We start from the raw sequence: 27,716 nt of genomic DNA, 5'->3' as shown, positions 1-27,716 counted from the left end.
TCAGAGCGGTGTTTGAGGTAGAAGGCTGCACCTCCTCTGCTACCTCATCCCTTTTGACTCTGAGACAAGACACAATATGCATTATACTTCTGTACCCTGGCTATGGAGCTTCCTTGGAATGAAGAAGCCCTGGCAGCCACTTTTTGGTAGTGTCTGTCCGGTCGTATTAAGAATGAACAGGCTATCAGAGATCTGCCATCTTCCCTAAATGTTCCTATACACTTGGCTACTAAGATTGATCTCTATTTCTGTGAGCGGGCTCTGGAACAAGCTCAAGTTCCACTCTCGTCAAAATACCACCCAGGCTAGCTCCAACTTTTCAGTACCCTTAGCTGCCTCTAGCCACACCTCCTACTATAGAGCAAATGCAAGTTGAGCGGCCCAACTCTTTTTACAAGAATGATAGTGAAAGTATCCAGATAAGAACTGCTTGCACTGTGGAGGCAAAGGGCATTATGTTTATCAGTGCCCAGTGAGGCCATGAAACTCCAGCCACTTGGGTTGGCTGGAAAGATCAACCTAGGTGAGAAGGATTGCTTTCCAAAACTATTTACTGATGTAACCCTTGTCTGGGGAGAGAGGGCTCTCCATGGCTGCTCATTTTGACTCTGGTTCTGCTGCCAACATCATCCATGAGTATGTGGTTCATCAACTTCAGATTCCTACACAACAGCCAGATTATCCCCTCTCTATTGTCTCCATCGACGGACAGAACCTGGCAGAACCTATCCAATGTATCACCCTTCCAGTCACGTTGCAAGTTGAAGTTCTGCATTCTGAAAGGATTTCATTCTACGTTCTACCGAAATCCTTAAACTCTGTTGCCCTGGGCATTGCATGGTTGCGTTTACATGTGATGGTTGTTAACTAGTCTATCAGTAAGGTGCTTAAGTGAAGATTGCTGTGTGCTACCAACTGCCTAACCAAGATCTTGCCCAAGTCTCCACCTTCCGTGCCTTCAACATTTTTTTCTTAGACTACTGATTATCGAGCCTTTGCTGATGCCTTTTGTGAGAAGATGGAAGAGGTCTTGACACCCCATAAAAGTTAAGTTTGTCCTATCGATTTTCAGTCTGGCACCTCTCCACTCCAGGGTATGGTGTATCCTCCATCTCCACCAGAGGCTCGGGCCATATCAGAGTACATCCAAGAGAACTTAGCCAAGGATTCATCTGTAATTCCTTTTCTCTTGACGGTGCTGGGTTCTTCTTCGTGACAAAGAATGATAGTTCCCTACATCCCTGTATTGACTATTGTGGTGATATCAAGATTTGATTTCCAAACTGATAGAATCCGTGGAGCAAAGATTTTCACCAAATTGGATCTCGAGGGGCTTGTAACTTGATTCGTATCCACAATAGCGACAAATTGAAGACAGCCTTTATATTAGGCATCTGTGCCCTTCACACTGTTCCTGAACTTAAGTTCCTAGTGCAGCTCATCTCCTAGTATCCTGATAGGTGTATTTTAGTGTGGTCTCTCCTGTTACTGACCCAGCTAGCTTCTTTATTTTCTCGGACCTCTTCATTTTTGGAAGTACTTTTTAATCAAAAAATGTTTAAAAATAATTTTTTCGTACAGTTTATTCAGCAATTATGTTAGATTTTGTGTTTGCATAAATATATTGATCTCTATAGAGTGTTACTGCGTCCTTCTTTTTTGCTAGTTATGCAGTCATTGCAGCGTTCGCCTATTCACACTATATGGAGGTGTTAGTCAGGTTTTTTGTTTTATGCAGCCACACACACTGCTGTCACAAATACACAGACGAGCAAAAGGGTAACAATGTTTTGAACTTTTGAATTTCAGGCTCCATATCTCTCCTTTCACTACTACTTCCAATGTGAGACTACTATCATTTTATAGACAATCTTCTTGGCTATCTCATGCATAAATTTGACTCACAACTATGTTGCATACGATTAATTATGTAGATTCTTGTCATGTCATTGCATTGTTACTGTTTTGCGCCTGGTGGTGAAAAAGTTTTTTATTCCTGTATACTATAGCTTACAACCTGTTCTCATATTCCTAAATAGTCCAGTGTGTTGCATTGGTCAATATAAAAAAATCAGCAGCAAAGGTAAGATGTCTGTTTTATGGAATTTGTGATGTGATGATTCAAAACTATGGTTAGTTTTGCCCTATCACATAAAGTTTCAGAGATAGAAATATTTTTGTTATTACGTTATTTCTGCATTTTCAAAGTATGTGGTTTTTCCTATGTTATTCCCATCTCTTTGCTTGTCTTATTTAATTGTGTATTTTCTTACAGGGACAATATCAGTAAAGGTTTCAATGAAGGCAGATTACTGTTGGATGTTATATAGGGACAACCCTGAAAAATCGTATCAGCGACAGTCTAATGTCAAGCACTATTAATTTCTGCTCATATTTTGGATTCTATTTTGCATGTGAAATGATTTTCGTTCAATAAAACTGTTTTGTAAGGTGAAGAATTTTTTTCTCATATGTAGATTACTGTTTTCTTAATGTCACCAATATATTTCCTATACCTTATAATAATAATGCTGCTCCATGGAAACTATCCATGATACAGAAAAACAATATACATTTTTTTAAATCAGGACAAAAAGATGATTCAGAAAAGTACAAAGTCACCTGCGATGATTGCAAAAAATATTTTTTTGTAGACCTGTGTTATTAGATTGATTTCCAAGCGAAAGGTAACTGGCTTCAATTCAAAGAGCAGCCATAATCCAGCTCATTGATAGCGGTCTCTCGGCCAAGAACATTGCAAAACTGCATCATGTGAGTGTCATGACAGGTGGAAGAATGTGAAATGAAGTCCATCCATCCATTCAAAAGTCAAGAGGTGTGTGTCCAGCAAAGTATTGGAGTCAACAAGCTTGATCATCACAAGAGCTATCAGTTCTTCCTAACTTGCTGTCCTCTGTCTATTGTAAGGAAACATTCAGAGAGGATTAACTCCCACATGACCAGTCCAGAGATAAAACAGAACATAAACTCAGAACTGGATCATGACATTTACAATGATGTATTTACAATGATGGTCCAGCCATCTTCAGGGGGTGGGGCATAGATGGAGATAGTGAATGGGCAACACACACAGACATAAAATGACTTTTATTAGTTAACATGTTAGGCCGCTCTGGACAAATGTGTTTTGAGTGAGCGCCTAAAACTATGCAAGTTTTGGATGGTCCTAATATCTTGGGGTAGAGCATTCCAGAGGATTGACGCAGCGTGGGAGAAGTCTTGGAGTGGGAGGTACGGATTTGTGCAGAGGTTAGACAATTGTCTGTTAGACAATAGCAGGAACAATGCATGCTGGTAAATGAGGTTAAAAAGGTTGCCGATGAAGAGGGACTGCTCACTAAAAAAAAGGGGTGGCAAGTTATAGAGCATGAATCTTTGAGTAGCTCCTATACATTTTAGACTGGTAACTGTGCCACAAGCAGACTTAGTTCAACAGCACCATGCTTTTCAACAGGTTTGTGAAAAGAACAGATATGCTTTAAATATAAAAATTATATATCCAAAAGATGTTATCAATTGGTCATACATCTCCCTTAGGCGGCTATATTTGCAAAAACAAGTATTTTAAAAATACTTTTTCTACAGTATACTGCAAGGTTGTATTAAATTAATAATAAGACAAATTACTTAATTCAAGAAAATTCTAAGAGGTTGTTTCATCTTCTTAAACAGGCGAAACTGCCTACATTTTGTAAAAAGAAACTACTTAGCAATTTAATTCTTAAAATCCTGCCCATTATCAAAAACAGAGGTTTTTAATTTTATTCTTTACTGCTATTTCCTTAGGTTACCAGCCACCACTGCAATCTGTCAGTGGTGGTGGCCGATCTCATAGACAAGGATCTCAGTGTTTAATGCTATAAGGCCTTGTTCACACGTTCAGTATTTGGTCAGTGTTTTACATCAGTATTTGTAAGCCAAAACCAGGAGAGGAACAATTAGAGGAAAAGTATTATAGAAACATATGCACCACTTCTGCATTTATCACCCACTCCTGGTTTTGGTTTCCAAATACTGAGGTAAAATACTGACCAAATCCTGTACGCGTGCACGTGGTCTAAAGCTTGAAAGCACTGCTGTGAATCTGGCTGGAACCCTGGATCCCCTGTGCTCCTTTGGAGAGAGCAGTTCATGCCGCTTGTTCGAACAGTGAAACACTTAGAAGCGTACCGCCTCCCAGTAAGCAGGAAGTCAGGGGGCAGGGCAGCAGTGTGCTCCTGAAGAATGATCTTGGGACAACTCTTCTACTGATAGACACATCTGTATGGTTTGACAAAATTGCACATGGTTTGGTACATTGTAAAGAACATGTACAGGTCAATTAATATCTTATTAAAGACGACTTTTATTTTGTTTCACAGATGCTCAAAAGACAGTACTTTTTTATTTCAACTATTTATTTTTCAAAAGTATGAGCTCAAAAATCATTTAGGTCCGGATAAATAAAGTTGTTCTTGTATAGGAAATAAGCCAGAATTTGTCCTCCACAAATCATTGCAGTCAAACCAATGCCTAAATATTGAAAAACAAAGAAAACAAATAGTTTAGCAATTCCCTAATTAATGTATGTGTCTGTTTTTGTTTGCATGTACAGTAAAGAGGGAAAGCAATAGATATTTTACAATTATCATATATTACAGATGGTCAATGATTAACACCGGATGGCGCTGTGTTGCATAAAATAAAAGATGTGTGCTATACAATTCTTTGAAACACGGAAGTGTCCTAACAAACTGACATGTATACCTACAATGAGCTCTATTATTTGATTCTGTGTGTCCTAGTCTAACATTGAAATTAATGAGATAAGCTAAAAACAGCATAAAAGACAGGTACATATTTCTACAGGCTGACTGTACATTTCTACAGTTTATAAATATAGAGGACCAATGGGACCTTTTTGCAGTGCTGAGAGAAAATTGAGGTATCCATAATACTTTTTTAAAGTGACCCTGACAGCTGATATACTGTATGCTGCTCAATCAATGGACAGCGTGTATCAGACCGTGGCTGTATGATCTCAGCTGAGTATGGCTGACTTTGTAATGCTGTGGTGTTCAGAGAAAACTAACTGAATAAGCGGATGAGAGACTAGTGGGACATGTGGTCCGCGGAATCTCCTCCCTGCCCACTGCGCTGGAGTGACAGGTCTCTCCCAATAAGTGCAAGGAGGTAGAAACTTATCAATCCAGGGTAGCTGGCATGGAGAAACTGTTTGGGACCCACTTATCCGACTACTCTCCAGCACGAGCAAGTCCCCAGCGGCTTATAAAGTATATTTTCCTCTGAACCGCTACAGCAATTGACGGTTAAAGGAGGTCAAATACGTTTTTATCTAAATCCCTATCTATTTAATGCTGTAATCCAAACTAATTTCTATTATACTTGCATTAAAAATTCTCTGCTGTTCCTTAACTACACTATGTCACTGTTATTGAATGTTTTCCCTATTTTCTGTGGGATGATGCTTCATTTGAGTATCACAGTGCATGCTGGGATACTCAAACCAAGCCTCATCAGAGCAAGGGACAAAGGCTGTGGTCACGCCCCTAAGCCCTGGCTGAAATGAAGCGTCATTGGTGATGCTTGATTAAGGGGCTGGCTAGTCCCGTCTCTGTCATTGCTCGCTGTGTGATGTACATAATCACAGCGCGCTCGTAGTAATGAGCCGCCAATACAGGAGAGCGCGCTGTCACACAGCGGTGTCAGAATATCTGGCGTGCAGATAATGCTTGGTCTGGGGGAAATTGTGTGTAAATGGGTTAGTAACTGGCTTAATGATAGAAAGCAGAGGGTGGTTATAAATGGTATAGTCTCTAACTGGGTCGCTGTGACCAGTGGGGTACCGCAGGGGTCAGTATTGGGACCTGTTCTCTTCAACATATTCATTAATGATCTGGTAGAAGGTTTACACAGTAAAATATCGATATTTGCAGATGATACAAAACTATGTAAAGCAGTTAATACAAGAGAAGATAGTATTCTGCTACAGATGGATCTGGATAAGTTGGAAACTTGGGCTGAAAGGTGGCAGATGAGGTTTAACAATGATAAATGTAAGGTTATACACATGGGAAGAAGGAATGAATGTCACCATTACACACTGAATGGGAAACCACTGGGTAAATCTGACAGGGAGAAGGACTTGGGGATCCTAGTTAATGATAAACTTACCTGGAGCAGCCAGTGCCAGGCAGCAGCTGCCAAGGCAAACAGGATCATGGGGTGCATTAAAAGAGGTCTGGATACACATGATGAGAGCATTATACTGCCTCTGTACAAATCCCTAGTTAGACCGCACATGGAGTACTGTGTCCAGTTTTGGGCACCGGTGCTCAGGAAGGATATAATGGAACTAGAGAGAGTACAAAGGAGGGCAACAAAATTAATAAAGGGGATGGGAGAACTACAATACCCAGATAGATTAGCAAAATTAGGATTATATAGTCTAGAAAAAAGACGACTGAGGGGCGATCTAATAACCATGTATAAGTATATAAGGGGACAATACAAATATCTCGCTGAGGATCTGTTTATACCAAGGAAGGTGACGGGCACAAGGGGGCATTCTTTGCGTCTGGAGGAGAGAAGGTTTTTCCACCAACATAGAAGAGGATTCTTTACTGTTAGGGCAGTGAGAATCTGGAATTGCTTGCCTGAGGAGGTGGTGATGGCGAACTCAGTCGAGGGGTTCAAGAGAGGCCTGGATGTCTTCCTGGAGCAGAACAATATTGTATCATACAATTAGGTTCTGTAGAAGGACGTAGATCTGGGGATTTATTATGATGGAATATAGGCTGAACTGGATGGACAAATGTCTTTTTTCGGCCTTACTAACTATGTTACTATGTTACTATGTTACTAAGTGAGGTCACTGGTCTCTGAACGCTAGGCATACCGACACCACTCTCTGACAGTGCGCTCTCCTGTATTGGCGGCTCATTACATCACACAGCGAGCAATGACAGAGATGGGACTAGCCCTGGCCCTGAAACGAGCTTCACTGTTGACGTTTTGCTTCAGGGAGAGGGCAAGGGCTAAGGCAGTGACCGTAGCCTTTGTCCCCTACTTTCATGACGTTTCATTTGAGTATCCCAGCATGCCCTGGGATTCTCAAACAAATCTTCCACAGGAAGTAGGGAGAAAGGCAATAACAGTTAGATAATGTACAGTAGTTAGAGAACTGTAGTGAATGTTTAATGCAAGCCTTTTAGAAATTAGATTAGATCACGGCATCAAATAGATAGCGATTACAATTTAGATTACAATTTTTTTTAGACCTTTTGCCCACCCCTTTAAACATACCTGCCTTAGATCATTAAGCCAATGTCTGAGACATGCTGTCCAAGGTCACTTTAACAGGGTAATTGTGATTGTCATGATTGTCATTTTACTGCTAATATTATATGCTGATAATGAGTTCATATTATTTTATTGAGCTATAGACATCTGTAACTCATAATCATTTGTTATGGTATTCTTATTTATGATGGCTTCTTGTAACTTTTAGTAACTTTTAAAAAACTTCTCCAGCAAATCTAATAGTAATATAATAATACTAGAGTGTGGCCCGATTCTAACGCATCGGGTATTCTAGAATATGCATGTCCCCGTAGTATATGGACAATGATGATTCCAGAATTCGCGGCAGACTGTGTCCGTCGCTGATTGATCGAGGCAACCTTTATGACATCATCGTCGCCATGGCAACCATTATGACATCATCGTCGCTGTGCCCGTCGCTGATTGGTCGAGGCCTGGCGGCCTCGACCAATCAGAGACGCGGGATTTCTATGTCGATACTGTGCCTGTCGCTGATTGGTCGAGGCCTGGCAGCATCGACCAATCAGGGACGTGGGATTTCCAGGACAGACAGACAGACAGAAAGACAGACAGACAGACGGAAAAACCCTTAGACAATTATATATATAGATGATCATTTTGAATTTAAGTCCTACACAATATATATAAACAGAGACTTGCGAAAGTATTCACCCCCTTGGCATTTTCATGTTTTGCTACCTCGCAACATGGAATTTCACTGTTTTTGAGGGTTTGGATCAGTTCATGTAAAGAGCATGCCTAAAACTGTGAACATTTGAATCATTTTTTTGTGTAGCAAACAGCAAATAGGACAAATTAACTGAAGACTTCAATGTGCATAACTCTTCACCCCTGAAGTCAGTAGTTTGTAGAGCCTCCTTTTGCAACAATTACAGCTGCCACAGTCACTTTCAATAAGTCTCTATGGGCTTTCCATATCTGGCCACTGGGATTTTTGCCCATTCCTTAAGGCAAAACTGCTCCAACTCCTTCAAGTTAGATGGTTTCCTCTGGTGAACATCAATCTTCGTTCATTCCAAAAACATTTATACCTTTCCCCTTAAACCACTGCAGTATTGCTTTTGCAGTATGCTTTGAGTCATTGTCTTGTTGGAAGGTGATCCTCTCTCACAGTCTCAAATCACTGACAGACTGAAACAAGTTTTGCTGAAGAATATTCCTGTATTTCACACCATATGCCTTCTCCTTGACTCCCCTTCCCCTTGATCATTTTCCTTGTCCTTGCTGCTGATAAACATTCCCAAAACATGATGCTGCCACCTCAATGTTTCACTGTGGGTATGGTGTTTTTGAGCTTTGTTGGTTTGGCACCAGACATAGCGTTTACATTGGTGGCCAAAAAGGTAAATTTTGTGTTAGTAAAGACTTTTTTCTGTCCACTCATCCATAAAGGCCACCTCTATGGTGTGTACAGCTTATTGTGGTTGTATGGACAAATACTCTAGTCTCTACTTGGGAACTCTGCAACTCCTTCAGGATTACCTTTTGTTTCTGTGCTGCCTTTATGATTAATGCCTTCCTTGATCAGCCTTTAAATTTTGGTGGGCGGCTCTCTCTTGGTAAGTATGTTTTTGTACCATGTTCTTTTCATTTGATGATAATGGTTTGATGGTGCTCCTGGGGATCATCAGAAATTAGGATTTTTTTTTATAACCCAACCCTGACTTGTATTTCTTAGTAACCTGTGTCTCTGACCTGTTTGGAGAGCTCCTTAGTCTTCATGGTGTTGTTTGGTTAGTAGTGCCTCTTGCTTTTTGATGTTGCTGCCTCTGTGGCCTTTCAGAAAAGGTGTGTACTTTATGTACTGACAGACCATGTGACACTTAGATTGCACAAAGGTGGACTTCCTTTCACTAAGCATGTGATTTATGAAGGTTATCGCTTGCACCAGAAATTTTCAGGGGCTTCATCACAAAAGGGATGAATACATATGCATATGCTAATTTTAAGTTATTCAATCCCATACATTTAATTTTGCCTATTTTTTTCTCACTTTACTTCACAAACTTAAGACTATTTAGTGCTGATGCATCACAAATTAATCAGATTGCAAAAATATTTAAACACAGGTTGTAATGTAACAAAATAGGTAAAAAGCCAAGGAGGGTGAATATCTTCGCATGCCACTGTATATATATATATATATATATATATATATATATATATATATATACACTAGCTGAAGAGCCCGGCGTTGCCTGGGCATAGTAAATATCTGTGGTTAGTTATAGCACCTCACTTCTCTTATTTTCCCATCACGCCTCTCATTTTCCCAATCACATCTTTCATTTTCCCCCTCACATCTCTCATTTTCTCCCTCACACCTCTCATTTTCTCCCTCACTCCTCATTCCCCCCTAACACTTGTCATTTCAACCTCACATCTGTCATTTTCTGATCACTCCACTATTTTTCCTCACTTCTCTCATTTTGCACTCACACCTTTTCATTTTCACCTCACACCTCTCATTTTCACCTCATCACCTCAGTATATACGTTTGTCATCTCCCTTATATATAGTATACATCTGTATGTCATCTCCTGTATATAGTATATACCTGTATGTCATCTCCCCTGTATATAGTATATACCTGCTGTGTGTCATCTCCCCTATATATAGTATATACCTGAATGTCATCTCCTTCTATATATAGTATATACCTGTATGTCATCTCCTCCTGTATATAGTATATACCTGTGTGTCATCTCCCCTGTATATAGTATATATCTGAGTGTCATCTCCTCCTGCATATAGTATATACCTGCATGTCATCTTATATATATAGCATATACCTGTATGTCATCTCCTCCTGTATATAGTATATACCTGTGTGTCATCTCCCCTGTATACAGTATATATCTGAGTGTCATCTCCTCCTGCATATAGTATATACCTGCATGTCATCTTCTATATATAGCATATACCTGTATGTCATCTCCTCCTGTATATAGTATATACCTGTATGTCATCTCCTCCTGTATATATATGTACCTATATGTCATCTCCTCCTCTATATAGTATATACCTGTGTGTCATCTCTCCTGTATATAGTATGTATCTGTTTGTCATCTCCCCTGTATATAGTATATACCTGTGTGTCATCTCCTCCTGTATTAGACCTCGTTGACACGTTATTTGCTCAGTATTTTTACCTCAGTATTTGTAAGCTAAATTGGCAGCCTGATAAATCCCCAGCCAACAGGAAGCCCTCCCCCTGGCAGTATATATTAGCTCACACATACACATAATAGACAGGTCATGTGACTGACAGCTGCCGTATTTCCTATATGGTGCAATTGTTGTAGTTTGTCTGCTTATTAATCAGATTTTTATTTTTGAAGGATAATACCAGACTTGTGTGTGTTTTAGGGCGAGTTTCGTTTGTCAAGTTGTGTGTGTTGAGTTGCGTGTGGCGACATGCATGTAGCGACTTTTGTGAGATGAGTTTTGTGTAGCAACATGCGTGTAGCAACTTTTTGTGTGTCGAGTTACATGTGACAGGTTAGTGTAGCAAGTTGTGTGCAGCAAGTTTTGCGCATGGCGAGTTTTGCGCGTTGCGAGTATTATGTGTGGTGCCTTTTGAGTATGTGCAAGTTTTGTGTGAGGCAACTTTTGCATGTGTTGCAAGTTTTGTGCATGTGGCAATTTTTCCGCGTGTGCAAGTTTTGCGTGTGGCGAGTTTTTCATGAGGAGAATTTTGCACTTGTGGTGAATTTTGCAAGAGCCTAGTTTTTGCATGTGGCGAGTTCTGCGCGTGGCGAGTTTTGAGTAGCGACTTTTGTGTTTTGACTTTTATGTGGCGAGGTTGGTGTATTTGTGGTGAAATGTGTGCTGAGGGTAATATGTGTTCAAGCACGTGGTAGTGTGTGGTGCATTTTGTGTGTGTTCATATCCCCGTGTGTGGTGAGTATCCCATGTCGAGGCCCCACCTTAGCAACTGTACGGTATATACTCTTTGGCGCCATCGCTCTCATTCTTTAAGTCCCCCTTGTTCACATCTGGCAGCTGTCAATTTGCCTCCTACACTTTTCCTTTCATTTTTTCCCATTATGTAGATAGGGGCAAAATTGTTTGGTGAATTGGAAAGCGCGGGGTTAAAATTTCACCTCACAACATAGCCTATGACGCTCTCGGGGTCCAGACGTGTGACTGTGCAAAATTTTGTTGCTGTAGCTGCGACGCTTCCAACACTTTTCCTTTCACTTTTTCCCCATTATGTAGATAGGGGCAAAATTGTTTTGTGAATTGGAACGCATGGGGTTAAAATTTCACCTCACAACGAAGCCTATGACGCTCTCAGGGTCCAGACGTGTGACTGTGCAAAATTTTGTTTCTGTAGCTGCGACGCCTCCAACACTTTTCCTTTCACTTTTTTCCCCATTATGTAGATAGGGGCAAAATTGTTTGGTGAATTGGAAAGCGCGGGGTTAAAATTTCACCTCACAACATAGCCTATGACGCTCTCGGGGTCCAGACGTGTGACTGTGCAAAATTTTCTTGCTGTAGCTGCGACGCTTCCAACACTTTTCCTTTCACTTTTTCCCCATTATGTAGATAGGGGCAAAATTGTTTGGTGAATTGGAACGCACGGGGTTAAAATTTCACCTCACAACGTAGCCTATGACGCTCTCAGGGTCCAGACGTGTGACTGTGCAAAATTTTGTTTCTGTAGCTGCGACGCCTTCAACACTTTTCCTTTCACTCTTTTCCCCATTATGTAGATAGGGGCAAAATTGTTTGGTGAATTGGAAAGCGCGGGGTTAATATTTCACCTCACAACATAGCTTATGACGCTCTTGGGGTCCAGATGTGTGACTGTGCAAAATTTTGTTGCTCTAGCTGCGACGCTTCCAACACTTTTCCTTTCACTTTTTTCCCCATTATGTAGATAGGGGCAAAATTGTTTGGTGAATTGGAACGCGTGGGGTTAAAATTTCGCCTCACAATATAGCCTATGAGGCTCTCGGGGTCCAGACGTGTGACTGTGCAAAATTTTGTGGCTGTAGCTGCGACTCCTCCATCACTTTTCCTTTCACTTTTTTCCCCATTATGTAGATAGGGGCAAAATTGTTTGGTGAATTGGAAAGCGCGGGGTTAATATTTCACCTCACAACGTAGCCTATGACGCTCTCAGGGTCCAGACGTGTGACTGTGCAAAATTTTGTTGCTGTAGCTGCGACGCTTCCAACACTTTTCCTTTCACTTTTTTCCCCATTATGTAGATAGGGGCAAAATTATTTGGTGAATTGGAACGCATGGGGTTAAAATTTCACCTCACAACGAAGCCTATGACGCTCTCAGGGTCCCGACGTGTGACTGTGCAAAATTTTGTTGCTGTAGCTGCGACTCCTCCATCACTTTTCCTTTCACTTTTTTCCCCATTATGTAGATAGGGGCAAAATTGTTTGGTGAATTGGAAAGCGCGGGGTTAATATTTCACCTCACAACGTAGCCTATGACGCTCTCAGGGTCCAGACGTGTGACTGTGCAAAATTTTGTTGCTGTAGCTGCGACGCTTCCAACACTTTTCCTTTCACTTTTTTCCCCATTATGTAGATAGGGGCAAAATTATTTGGTGAATTGGAACGCATGGGGTTAAAATTTCACCTCACAACGAAGCCTATGACGCTCTCAGGGTCCCGACGTGTGACTGTGCAAAATTTTGTTTCTGTAGCTGCGACGCCTCCAACACTTTTCCTTTCACTTTTTTCCCCATTATGTAGGTAGGGGCAAAATTGTTTGGTGAAATGGAAAGCGCGGGGTTAAAATTTCACCTCACAACATAGCCTATGACGCTCTCGGGGTCCAGACGTGTGACTGTGCAAAATTTTCTTGCTGTAGCTGCGATGCTTCCAACACTTTTCCTTTCACTTTTTCCCCATTATGTAGATAGGGGCAAAATTGTTTGGTGAATTGGAACGCACGGGGTTAAAATTTCACCTCACAACGAAGCCTATGACGCTCTCAGGGTCCCGACGTGTGACTGTGCAAAATTTTGTTTCTGTAGCTGCGACGCTTCCAACACTTTTCCTTTCACTTTTTCCCCATTATGTAGATAGGGGCAAAATTGTTTGGTGAATTGGAACGCACGGGGTTAAAATTTCACCTCACAACGTAGCCTATGACGCTCTCAGGGTCCAGACGTGTGACTGTGCAAAATTTTGTTTCTGTAGCTGCGACGCCTCCAACACTTTTCCTTTCACTCTTTTCCCCATTATGTAGATAGGGGCAAAATTGTTTGGTGAATTGGAACGCGCGGGGTTAAAATTTCACCTCACAATATAGCCTATGAGGCTCTCGGGGTCCAGACGTGTGACTGTGCAAAATTTTGTTTCTGTAGCTGCGACGCCTCCAACACTTTTCCTTTCACTCTTTTCCCCATTATGTAGATAGGGGCAAAATTGTTTGGTGAAATGGAAAGCGCGGGGTTAATATTTCACCTCACAACATAGCTTATGACGCTCTTGGGGTCCAGATGTGTGACTGTGCAAAATTTTGTTGCTCTAGCTGCGACGCTTCCAACACTTTTCCTTTCACTTTTTTCCCCATTATGTAGATAGGGGCAAAATTGTTTGGTGAATTGGAACGCGTGGGGTTAAAATTTCGCCTCACAATATAGCCTATGAGGCTCTCGGGGTCCAGACGTGTGACTGTGCAAAATTTTGTGGCTGTAGCTGCGACTCCTCCATCACTTTTCCTTTCACTTTTTTCCCCATTATGTAGATAGGGGCAAAATTGTTTGGTGAATTGGAAAGCGCAGGGTTAATATTTCACCTCACAACGTAGCCTATGACGCTCTCAGGGTCCAGACGTGTGACTGTGCAAAATTTTGTGGCTGTAGCTGCGACGCTTCCAACACTTTTCCTTTCACTTTTTTCCCCATTATGTAGATAGGGGCAAAATTATTTGGTGAATTGGAACGCATAGGGTTAAAATTTCACCTCACAACGAAGCCTATGACGCTCTCAGGGTCCCGACGTGTGACTGTGCAAAATTTTGTTTCTGTAGCTGCGACGCCTCCAACACTTTTCCTTTCACTTTTTTCCCCATTATGTAGATAGGGGCAAAATTGTTTGGTGAATTGGAAAGCGCGGGGTTAAAATTTCACCTCACAACATAGCCTATGACGCTCTCGGGGTCCAGACGTGTGACTGTGCAAAATTTTCTTGCTGTAGCTGCGACGCTTCCAACACTTTTCCTTTCACTTTTTCCCCATTATGTAGATAGGGGCAAAATTGTTTGGTGAATTGGAACGCACGGGGTTAAAATTTCACCTCACAACGAAGCCTATGACGCTCTCAGGGTCCCGACGTGTGACTGTGCAAAATTTTGTTTCTGTAGCTGCGACGCTTCCAACACTTTTCCTTTCACTTTTTCCCCATTATGTAGATAGGGGCAAAATTGTTTGGTGAATTGGAACGCACGGGGTTAAAATTTCACCTCACAACGTAGCCTATGACGCTCTCAGGGTCCCGACGTGTGACTGTGCAAAATTTTGTTTCTGTAGCTGCGACGCTTCCAACACTTTTCCTTTCACTTTTTCCCCATTATGTAGACAGGGGCAAAATTGTTTGGTGAATTGGAACGCACGGGGTTAAAATTTCACCTCACAACGTAGCCTATGACGCTCTCAGGGTCCAGACGTGTGACTGTGCAAAATTTTGTTTCTGTAGCTGCGACGCCTCCAACACTTTTCCTTTCACTTTTTTCCCCATTATGTAGATAGGGGCAAAATTGTTTGGTGAATTGGAAAGCGCGGGGTTAATATTTCACCTCACAACATAGCTTATGACGCTCTTGGGGTCCAGATGTGTGACTGTGCAAAATTTTGTTGCTCTAGCTGCGACGCTTCCAACACTTTTCCTTTCACTTTTTTCCCCATTATGTAGATAGGGGCAAAATTGTTTGGTGAATTGGAACGCGTGGGGTTAAAATTTCGCCTCACAATATAGCCTATGAGGCTCTCGGGGTCCAGACGTGTGACTGTGCAAAATTTTGTGGCTGTAGCTGCGACTCCTCCATCACTTTTCCTTTCACTTTTTTCCCCATTATGTAGATAGGGGCAAAATTGTTTGGTGAATTGGAAAGCGCGGGGTTAATATTTCACCTCACAACGTAGCCTATGACGCTCTCAGGGTCCAGACGTGTGACTGTACAAAATTTTGTTGCTGTAGCTGCGACGCTTCCAACACTTTTCCTTTCACTTTTTTCCCCATTATGTAGATAGGGGCAAAATTATTTGGTGAATTGGAACGCGCGGGGTTAAAATTTCGCCTCACAATATAGCCTATGACGCTCTCGGGGTCCAGACGTGTGACTGTGCAAAATTTTGTGGCTGTAGCTGCGACGGTGCAGATGCCAATCCCGGACATACACACACACACACACACACACACACACACACACACACATTCAGCTTTATATAGTAGATATATATATATATATATATATATATATATATATATTTCTTTATTAAACCACAAAAAGACACATAAATATACAAGAACTAAATGGAGGCATGCAGAGCTGTTATTGCCTAATGGCATCCTGTGATAATCTAATCACTTTTGCATCAGGGGACTCATGTGCTTGACACCTACGCTTATATGCATTGTTTTTGTCCCAGCGATGCTTTTGCTCTTCAAGAGTTTCATTTGTCGTTTGTTATCTTCAACATTGTGCCTTTGCTGTTTTCCTTTCATAGTCATTGGTGTACTTTTTAGGAGGAGCCATGTTGGCATTGATATTTGATTTTTAAAGGGGTTTTCCCACGAACAAGAGATCATTTAAAAAATTGTCTGTGTCTGACCGTGTCCTGAACATACCACAGCTCCTGTGCAGGGGCGGAAGCAAAAGACAATACTGACATTATAGCAGGAGATCACAGAGGATACATTTTGTGAGGTAAAATATTTTTTAAAAACAGTCAATGAAATATTTTACCTCACAAAATGAATCCACTGTGATCCCCTGCTGTAATGTCAGTATTGTCTTTTGCTTCCTCCCCTGCCCAGGAGATGTGGTATGCTCCGTACATGGTCAGAGACAGTCAATTTTTAAAATGAACTTTCATTCATGGGAATTTAACGTGACTGGATTCCTCTGCCTGTAGATGCGTCGTGCATCTGCTGCAGGGATCAGACGAATGATTCACTGCACCTGCGCTTAATTCACGCAGGTGCAGTAAACCAGACGTCTGCCATCTTTGTGCAGATAGATAGTGGCGGTCACATTAAAACTTTGCATGCACTCCTCCTGTACAAAGATGGCGGCAGTCAGTGAATCATTTGGCTGATCCTGGCGGTGGCGTGTTTGCGACAATGTTCTGCTGGTGGTACCGCGCAAGAGACTGTGTGAGAGTGCGTGTCTGGTGCGTACGACGTATAGAGTGTGTGTGGTGTGACGGTGTTCCGCTTGTGGTACCGCGCAATAGGTTGGTATCAGCAGTAGTTTCTATATTGAGACATCCATCACTTGAGTGTCCCAATATGGCGGTCTGTGAACTTCCTCTGCTTGGAATTCTGGGATACGGTGACAACTGGACAGAACAGGAAATGAAAACATTACAAGGCAATTATATAAATAGATTAGTATCATAACAAAATAATTTACATAGGGAAGGATGGACAACAAAAGATGTGGGTCTCAACATTCATGTAATGGGCCTGCGTGTGTGGTGTCTTAACGAGGTACTATGGGTAAGAGCATTTCTGTATTTATGGTTTAGGTAGGAGCAATATAGCATATTATTATATGGCACCTTATGGATCCCTGTTGTGAAGGGCTTTAAATAATTAACATTGTGCCATGGTTTATATATTAATCCACCTTTCTATTTAAAGCACCAGCACTTTATATAATTTTCATGAATTCTCTGCCCACCTCAATACATGAATGTTGAAACCCACATTTTTTGTTGTCATCCCTCCCTAAGTAAATTATTTTGTTATGATACTAATTCTTGTATATTTATGTGCCTTTTTTGTGATTTATTAAAGAAAAAATGTTTTAGTTTTTGTTTTCTTTTACTGTTACTCCAGGTTTTTCTTCTATTAACATTAATGAGGAGTGTCCATATGGGTATCACCCAAGTACTATGAATTAAGGCAGAGGAATATATTTGAAATGTTATAGAAATGTATTCTGTTCTGATTCTCTTGTCTTCTACAATTCGGAAGCTGCAGTATCATGAGAACATCTAAAAAGGCCAGGTTTACATCATGCTCAGGGTTTTGATCAAAGGGTATGGCTGAAAATGTCTTTTTAAAGGGAATGTCAGATGATTATACCAGAGGTGTAGCTAGGGTTTTGTTTCGGGGAGGCGAAGCTTCTGAATGGGCCCTTAACCAGGTAACCGTGATTACAACTTGGTGACACCCCTAATAGTGGAGGAGAACCTCAGCAGATGACCGCACTGTTGCTGAAAATTATCTCTAAACAAAGACCAACATTGATATTACCGCCATATCATCAGTGGTAGATACCAGTCCTACAGAACATAAACAAGATCACAACACAGTTACAGGCAATGACTTATTGCTGACGTTCTTTCTGATGGAATCATTCATTTTTCCTGTCTTTTCCATCTGGCCCAGACCGACATGACAACTTCTTCCAGCCAGGACACGTCTGCAGAGAATACAACAAATACACGCTTCACTTCACACATTCCAGCCATCACCATCTATCCCCAACCTGCAAAAGCTCCTCATCCTGCTGATACCCCAATACTGAGCCACTGCTGCCGCATGTGTCCCTATTCCTGCACCTGCTGTGTGGTTCTCTGTGCCTTCAAAATTCTAAAGCAACTTTCTATAATATAGTAATGCCAGGTGCAAGTGCCCTAGAAAACAGTGCCCATATTTTGCTCTCTGTGTGCCCCTTTGATAGTCACAGTAACCTGAGTTCCCCTATAACAATAAGTGCCCACTTTACATTTAATAATGTCCTGAGTCTCCCCCTTGTACAGCTCCCTTATACATAGTATCATGCTCACTTATACACAGTATAATGCCCCCTCAATGTATAGTACCACCCACACAGTATACTGTCCCCTTAGTAGCCCCCAAACTTTGATGGCCCCAACACTGTAAGATGACCCCCTCACTGTAATCACAACACTCTATGATGGCCTCCTAGGTAGCCTCCACATAGTATAATGCACCAGATAGTTCTCAATATAGTATAATTCACTCCCCATAGGCCTTCATATAGTATAATGCACTCCTCATAGGCCTACTCTATATTATATAAGAGTCGCCCGCCAGGGCCTAGGGGTACTGGGTCCGGTCGTGGTTAAAGGGGTGGTCACCATGGCGGTGACCCCGTCCATGGCCCTGGGCACCCAAGTAAAAGGAATAGTGTTTAAAGGGAGTTGTAAAGCAATAAAAGTTTGTGACGTCACCTTTTGGGCTTGGGCGGGCTACAAGGCATAACAAACAACATGTTTTAATATTTGTTGTCTGCAATATTCCTCTTTTTCTATTATCTTTACACTATTGGCTGCTGCTTGAGCCTCTACGGGGAATGTCATAATGTCTGTTTTAGGGTGTCTCCAGCATATGGTCTCTTTTTGTTTGCACGCTTTCAGGGGCGAGGGTTCGGGTGCAGCCGATACAGCTGAACCTGCGATGACATGCGGGGGACCCCATAGCGGCTGGGCGGCAGAGCAGGGAGATCGATTCTCCCTGCTCTTCCACAGAATGTAACTGTATCGGCGTGCTGTGCACACGCCAATACAGGTACAGTAGCGTAGCTCTGGGTTGGCCCCCTCAGAGCACGGGGACCGGGGCGATGGCCCCTTCTGCCCCGCCGGTAGCTACGCTACTGGATTGTACCCAAAACGAATAAAGCCTGAATCATTGACAAGCTCCCAAACTACATACATCTATATATTACCCTGAAACAATGTGACATTTCAGAAAAGACAGAATACAAAGAAAGCCAGGAATGGGAAGACCAGTCATTTGAGGCAATACCTTCCCATCGGCTCTACTTTATTTAATTATTTTTTCAATAAACTAAACAATGATCAAATTAGAAAGTAGTAATATTAGCAGAAGCATATTTACCAATGGAGATCCACCAATGTGCCATACCAGGAAATTTAAGATTAACTACAAGCAAACATAGAAAACAAATTGTTAAATTTGGGTTCCACAGTTTAGCGTTCAGGGTTTAATTAACAAGTGCATTCAAGTATAACACCAGCTGTAAGGTGGGAATTGGAGTTTTAACTTGTGTTAGGCTCTGATGGCTTATTGTTAAAATTATTAACTAGAGCATGAAATGTGTTCAGTGTTCACTAGGAACATCTCACCAGTAATATTCAACGAACTGCTGAATTTCAACAGATATCATTTCAATATATGTAAGCTTTTCTCTATAGTAATATGTCATTTTTTACCAGTCTTCTATAAATTTACAGTACATGTCAGCATTCACTGCTCACTTTAAGGGTTTGATCAGCAGAATTTTTGCAATCGATCATAGCTATTTCTTCAGCAAGACTACAGATTTTTAAAAACACATTCAGACAATCACAAAAAATCCCTGCAACAAATCACTCATATGTGAACTTATCCTTACTAGTAATTGTATTGACCCATGTGAGTCTATATGCTACATAGATTTAAATAGACTACCGTATATTCTACAAGTGTGTTCAAAATGATGTACCTGCATTAAAGTGGTTGTCTTTTACTTTAAAAGGTAATGTTAATGGGGTATTAAATGAAAAGAAAACCTTATACTCACTTCCCAGACCAGTGCCACTTCACTTCACATGGTACGGTGTATCCCTCTGATCTCCTGGTACCAACATTTATCCAGGTGGGAATTTAATAAGACTGGTTTAGAAGGTGAATATATATATATATATATATATATATATATATATATATATATATATATATTGTCTATTACCCCAGTCTAGCCCTATTTACATCCACTTTAGAGTATTGATAACTTATTTAATTATCATTTATTGAGTAGGATAAGGTTATTTAAGATGTTTGGTTATTGGTATTAGAGTGATTGCTTTAGTTGTTTTAGATTCAGATAGCGCTAGCACTATAAACCTGTCACAATTTGCAGTGTGTCATATCAACATTCACTCAAATTTAAGAGACTCCTACCCATGAGTGAGAAAAATTGATTGTGGTGAGGAGATCAATCTACAGTAGCTTGGTGTTTCATCCACCTCGAGTTTTCTAGGGATTCGTCAGAAGTCAGTGGCCTCAAACACTGTCAGTTTTACAGTTGTGATGAAAGATTAATTTTAACTTGCTTACACTCTAGCACCACCAATTGGAAGTAGCAATCCTAAAAGTCAATAGAGGCAATTTACATATTTAATTTCCCAGAGGAGCATTACATGGCCTACAAGCCTCCTTACGCTGACATGATAGGCATGTCACTCTCCACGAAGGGAAACGTTACCCCTTAGATCTCAACCTGCTTAAACAAAACAGTCAACACTATTAGCCCAGAATATATTTGTTAGACAAAAAAATGGTAGAATAAGTTCTTTAGGAGTGAAAAAAAAAAATCTTAGGTACAAAGTAGATGTTTGCTATTTGTCGTTGTTACTGGGGAGCTCAAGCAAATCTTGATATTTTCTCTCATAATCCCATCCATATTTCTCACTGGATTTCTGAGAATTCTGGCATCGTCATCTTGCAACATGTCATTACTGCAACCAACCGTTGGAAGCAGTGGTGATGTCTTCTTCACTGTTGCAGCCACATATTGGCCGTGATCTTTTTGCTGATAGATATGGTTTGGGGACTGGCAGGTGACATGGGGAGCCATAAAAAGGGGAAGCAGTCCATAAGAGGTTTACTAAAAAACAACTGCATTAAATTTGGTATCATTTTAAAGTACTAGGAGTGACATGTCACAGGGGCTTTATATCTGGTAGCCTTGCAGCTCTTAACAGTGCTTCCACTATAGTCCATGGCCCTGTCAAACGTATACATTGATGGGGCCATGGACTAAATTGGTACACGCAGAGAACCTAGGCTCGCCGTGCATGATGTTCGGGCATACACGCCTAGTGGAGGCGGACAATCAGACAAAGTCTAATACTACTAAGTGTCGGCCTCCAGTAGGCGTACACTCTTGAAAATGATGCACGGCAGAGTGCACGTCCGCTCTGCTGGCACTATTATAGTATATGGCTCTGTTGGTGCATATGTTCGAATGTCGTTTTGGGGGAGTTGGACGCAAACCCCAAGGGGCCACCGTACACTTGCCTGAATGCAGTGTGAAAACACCCTTAAACATTACAATGCTCAGTACATTACACTGCTTACTATAGTCTGTAGATAAATCAGTAGTGTCTGAACCCATTAAAAAGAGCAAATTAAAAGGTATCACTACTGTTAATTACATTCATAAAGTGAACAGCTGCAAATAAACATATTATAGAAACAAAGTAAAATCTATGACATTTTATTTGTCTCTTCAACCGTCGGGAGCTCAACACTCCTTACATTGTCACTACTTTTGCAGTAATTAAAGCAACTGCATGCAATTAAAGCAAGAGCATGAACAGCTCTACCCTCGCCTACTGTATCCTCACCCATCCCTTGTAGATTGTGAGCCCTCGTGGGCAGGATCCTCACTCCTCATGTACCAGTCGTGACTTGTATAGTTTAAGATTATTGTACTTGTTTTTATTATGTATACTCCTCCTTACATGTAAAGCACCATGGAATAAATGGCGCTATAACAATAAAAAATAATAATAATAATAATAATAACTGTCCAGTCATCTCAAATAGCAAATGTAAGTCTGTAAACTGTTTATTTTCCTCAGATCATACTGAATGGCTTGTTTTTATCTCAGATACATTTGACTAAAGCAATGACTCCAGGTTAACAACTTAACTGCAGTAAATCTGAGGAAGTCTGGGAAACAACTCCTCTCTCATTATTGGTCCAAGCTGCTCCACTTTCCTTTCTCTTGCAGCTATACCTCCCCAAATTGGCAGTCTTATGTAAATACAGATCTTTAACAGAGCCATCAGAAGTCAGTGCACTGAGAGCTGATTTGTTTTACTGCAAAAGTAGAATGATTATAAATTACAGAACAATAATCCAGCCTAAAGAGTCTCTTTAAAACTTATAATGTAAAGGTAATGCTATTTTACATTACTCGACAATGAGGTTGCAACACCAAGAATGAAAAGGCATTGAATTGTGGAAATAACAGGGTCAAATAATAACATACAAATCAAATCGAAATGCTAATACCGTATATACTCGAGTATAAGCCGACCCGAGTATAAGCCGACCCCCCTAATTTTGCCACAAAAAACTGGGAAAACTTATTGACTCGAGTATAAGCCTAGGGTGGAAATGCAGCATTTACCGGTGAATTTCAAAAATAAAAATAGATCATTATTTCCCCATAGCTGTGCCATATAGTGCTCTACACCGTTCATTATTTCCCCATAGCTGTGCCCCATATAGTGCTCTGCACCGTTCATTGTGCCCCATAGCTGTGCCATATACGGTGCTCTGCACCGTTCATTGTGCCCCATTGCTGTGCCATATACATTGCTCTGCACCGTTCATTGTGCCCCATTGCTGTGCCATATACAGTGCTCTGCACTGTTCATTGTGCCCCATTGCTGTGCCATATACAGTGCTCTGCACCGTTCATTGTGCCCCATATCTGTGCCCATATACGGTGCTCTGCTCCGTTCATTGTGCCCCATTGCTGTGCCATATATGGTGCTTTGCACCGTTCATTGTGCCCCATTGCTGTGCCATATACAGTGCTTTGCACCGTTCATTGTGCCCCATATCTGTGCCCATATACGGTGCTCTGCACCGTTCATTGTGCCCCATTGCTGTGCCATATACGGTGCTTTGTACCGTTCATTGTGCCCCATTGCTGTGCCATATACGGTGCTCTGCACCGCTCATTGTGCCCCATAGAAATCTCTGCCGCCGCTGCTGCAATAAAAAAAAAAAACACATACTCACCTCCCTTGATTGCAGCTCCCGGGTTCTCGTTCCGGCGCCTCCATCTTCCCGGCGTCTCTGCTCTGACTGATCAGGCAGAGGGCGCCGCGCACACTATATGCGTCATCGCGCCCTCTGCCTGAACAGTCAGAGCGCAGACGCCGGGAAGATGGAGGCGCCGGCCGGGAAGATGGAGCGGCGCCCGTCGGCTGGAACGAGGACAGGTGAATATGCTATACTTACCTAGTCCTGGCGATCCTCGCGCTGTCCCTCTGCCTGGTCTTCGGTGCCACAGCTCTTCCTGTCAGCGGTCACCGGCACCGCTGATTATAGGAATGAATAGGCGGCTCCGCCCCTATGGGAGGTGGAGCCGCTTATTCATATCTCTAATGAGCGGTCCCACGTGACCGCTGAAGAGGGGAAGAAGCTGCAGCACAGAAGCCCGTGGGACGGCAGGGACAGCGCGAGGATCGCTGGGACTAGGTAAGTATACCTCAGCGCCCTCACCCCCTCACCCGCCGACCCTGCCACCCACATTGACTCGAGTATAAGCCGAGAGGGGCACTTTCAGCCCAAAAATTTGGGCTAAAAATCTCGGCTTATACTCGAGTATATACGGTATTCATGAGAATTATTTTAAAATCTTATCTCGATGGTTCTATACACCTGCCAGATTAAAAAAGATTTTTGAGGACGGATCGGACTTATGCTGGAGGAACTATACTCAAAGAGCTAGCATATTACATACATTCTGGTCATGTCCTAAAACAATCGACCTGTGGAAAGAAGTAGCTAATTCATTGAGCAACATTATCAACTCTGTAGTTGGATTGTCTTCTCAAAAGGTTTTGTTCTTGCTTGATTCAAATCGACTCCCCCCAAATTAAATATCTCGCATTCCATCTATTTTCAGTAACAAAAATACTTATAGCATCTAAGTGGAAATCAATAGATGTTCCCTCCATTTCAGAAATAATGAAAAAAATGTCTACCATAATTCTTTTGAACATTCTTGCGCTCTAAGAAATAGTTCTTCAAAAAAATATAGGGTGAGCCATTTATATAGATATACCTAAATAACATGGGAATGGTTGGTGATATCAACTTCCTGTTTGTAGCACATTAGTATATGGGAGAGGGAAAACTTTTCAAGATGGATGGTGGCCATTTTGAAGTCAGCCATTTTGGATCCAACTTTACTTTTTTCAGTGGGAACAGGGTCATGTGACACATCAAACTTATTGAGAATTTCACAAGAAAAACAATGGTGTACTTGGTTTTAACATAACTTTATTCCTTCATGAGTTATTTACAAGTTTATGACCACTTATAAAATGTGTTCAAAGTGCTGCCCATTGAGTTGGATTGTCAATGCAACCCTCTTCCCCCACTCTTGACACACTGATAGCAACACTGCAGAAGAAATGCTAGCACCACCTGGAAAGTGGATTGGTCATCGTGGGCCAGTTGAATGGCCACCAAGGTCTTCCGATCTGACTCCCTTAGACTTTAATCTTTGGGGTCATCTGAAGGCAATTGTCTATGCTGTGAAGATACGAGATGTGCAGCATCTGAAACAATGGATACTGGAAGTCTGTGCTAGCGTCTCTTCTGTGGTGTTGCTGTCAGTATGTCAAGAGTAGGAGAAGAGGGTTGCATTAACATTCCAACACAATGGGCAGCACTTTGAACACATTTTATAAGTGGTCATAAACTTGTAAATAACTCGTGTTTTTCTTGTGAAATTCTCAATAAGTTTGATGTGTCACATGACCCTCTTCCCACTGAAAAAAATAAAGTTGGATCCAAAATGTCCGACTTCACAATGGCCGCCATGGTCACGATCCATCTTGAAAAGTTTTCCCCCTCCCATATACTAATGTGCCACAAACAGGAAGTTGATATCACCAACCATTCTCATTTTATTTAGGTGTATCCATATAAATGGCCCTCCCTGTACTATTCCACATGGTCATCTTGGAACCTATTTCTTTTCTCATGTCAGAATGCCCCCTTTTAGGTAAACAGCCTTATTATATGCCAATAAAATGAAGTACAATTACATATTTAACAAAGCAAATTGAAAATTGTTTTATTACAAATATTGTTTCAATAAGATGATCTTTTCCCCTGTCCATACTCTCCATGTTTAGCTGATCCAAACTTCTCCTATGCTCTTTTCTTTCCTTCCCCTTCCCCTCTAACTTTCCTAACTTTTCCTTCCACATTCTTTTCCTCTTGCATTAACCTTTTTTCTCTGTTGATTCTTCTTTGAATATATCTTCTTACTTACCTGTTTAATTGAACAAGTTTTAGATCACTATGTTTTATTACTCCCCTTACTAACTATAACTATAATCCCCTTCCCAAAAATTGTTAAAAAAATACCCCAAATAAAAAAAAATTGTTGAAATAACAGGATCGATAGACAGATGGATCAGGCAGAGAAAAATTTGCTGGCTCTTTGTCAGGGTCAATAGAGGTATATTGTCAGAAATTTAGAAAGTGGTCCGTGCTCACTCAATGGAATGAATCTGCGCTGGCAGCTATGTTCAGAAAGGGTCTCTCTGAAGCCCTCAAGGATGTCATGGTGGGATTTCCTATGCCTGCTGGTTTGAATGAGTCTATGTCTTTGGCCATTCAGATCGGTCGACGCTTGCGTGAGCGTAAATCTGTGCACCATTTGGCGGTATTACCTGAGCTTAAACCTGAGCCTATGCAGTGCGATAGGACTTTGACCAGAGTTGAACGGCAAGAACACAGACGTCTGAATGGGCTGTGTTTCTACTGTGGTGATTCCACTCATGCTATCTCTGATTGTCCTAAGCGCACTAAGCGGTTCGCTAGGTCTGCCACCATTGGTACGGTACAGTCAAAATTTCTTCTGTCCGTTACCTTGATCTGTTCTTTGTCATCGTATTCTGTCATGGCATTTGTGGATTCAGGCGCTGCCCTGAATTTGATGGACTTGGAGTATGCTAAGCGTTGTGGGTTTCTCTTAGAGCCCTTGCAGTGTCCTATTCCATTGAGAGGAATTGATGCCACGCCTTTGGCCAAGAATAAGCCTCAATACTGGACCCAGCTGACCATGTGCATGGCTCCTGCACATCAGGAGGTTATTCGCTTTCTGGTGTTGCATAATCTGCATGATGTGGTCGTGTTGGGGTTGCCATGGCTACAAGCCCATAATCCAGTATTAGATTGGAAATCCATGTCGGTGTCCAGCTGGGGTTGTCAGGGGGTACATGGTGATGTTCCATTTCTATCAATTTCGTCATCCACCCCTTCTGAGGTTCCAGAGTTTTTGTCTGATTACCGGGATGTATTTGATGAGCCCAAGTCCGATGCCCTACCTCCGCATAGGGATTGTGATTGTGCTATCAATTTGATTCCTGGTAGTAAATTCCCAAAAGGTCGACTGTTTAATTTATCCGTGCCTGAGCACGCCGCTATGCGCAGTTATGTGAAGGAATCCCTGGAGAAGGGGCATATTCGCCCGTCATCGTCACCATTAGGAGCAGGGTTCTTTTTTGTAGCCAAGAAGGATGGTTCGCTGAGACCTTGTATAGATTACCGCCTTCTAAATAAGATCACGGTTAAATTTCAGTACCCCTTGCCATTGTTATCTGATTTGTTTGCTCGGATTAAGGGGGCTAGTTGGCTCACCAAGATAGATCTTCGTGGTGCGTATAATCTGGTGCGAATCAGGCGAGGAGATGAATGGAAAACTGCATTTAATACGCCCGAGGGTCATTTTGAGTATCTAGTGATGCCATTCGGACTTGCCAATGCTCCATCAGTGTTTCAGTCCTTTATGCATGACATCTTCCGAGAGTACCTGGATAAATTCCTGATTGTGTACTTGGATGACATTTTGATCTTCTCGGATGATTGGGAGTCTCATGTGAAGCAGGTCAGAACAGTTTTTCAGGTCCTGCGTGCTAATTCTTTGTTTGTGAAGGGATCAAAGTGTCCCTTTGGTGTGCAGAAGGTTTCATTTTTGGGGTTCATCTTTTCCCCTTCTACTATCGAGATGGATCCTGTTAAGGTCCAAGCCATCCATGATTGGACTCAGCCGACATCTCTGAAAAGTCTGCAAAAGTTCCTGGGCTTTGCTAATTTTTATCGTCGCTTCATCTGCAATTTTTCTAGTATTGCCAAACCATTGACCGATTTGACCAAGAAGGGTGCTGATTTGGTCAATTGGTCTTCTGCTGCTGTGGAAGCTTTTCAAGAGTTGAAGCGTCGTTTTTCTTCTGCCCCTGTGTTGTGTCAACCAGATGTTTCTCTTCCGTTCCAGGTTGAAGTTGATGCTTCTGAGATTGGAGCAGGGGCTGTTTTGTCACAGAGAGGTTCTGACTGCTCAGTGATGAAAC

At 41.7% G+C, this 27,716-nt stretch overlaps 1 protein-coding gene across 2 annotated transcripts in view; it reads right to left on the bottom strand.

Moving 5' to 3' along the window:
• Nucleotides 1–4,348: 4,348 nt before the first annotated feature.
• TMEM244 (transmembrane protein 244) overlaps nucleotides 4,349–27,716 on the bottom strand; it is a 72,084-nt gene continuing 48,716 nt past the window's right edge. The window contains exons 5-6 of one of the 2 annotated variants that reach the window (XM_069767964.1): nucleotides 19,437–19,481; nucleotides 4,349–4,533 (exon numbers count right to left, since the gene is read on the bottom strand). In XM_069767964.1, the coding sequence (XP_069624065.1) occupies nucleotides 4,439–4,533; nucleotides 19,437–19,481 (140 nt within the window). In that variant the 3' untranslated portion in view covers nucleotides 4,349–4,438. The remainder of the gene's footprint in view (nucleotides 4,534–19,436; nucleotides 19,482–27,716) is intronic. The other variant, XM_069767965.1, reaches the window with a different exon arrangement.

The sequence above is a fragment of the Ranitomeya imitator genome, chromosome 5 (assembly GCF_032444005.1).
Source record: "Ranitomeya imitator isolate aRanImi1 chromosome 5, aRanImi1.pri, whole genome shotgun sequence".
Classification (NCBI taxonomy): Eukaryota; Metazoa; Chordata; class Amphibia; order Anura; family Dendrobatidae; genus Ranitomeya; species Ranitomeya imitator.
Note: the sequence above shows the minus strand (reverse complement) of the source record. Positions and strands in the feature narration are given on the sequence as shown.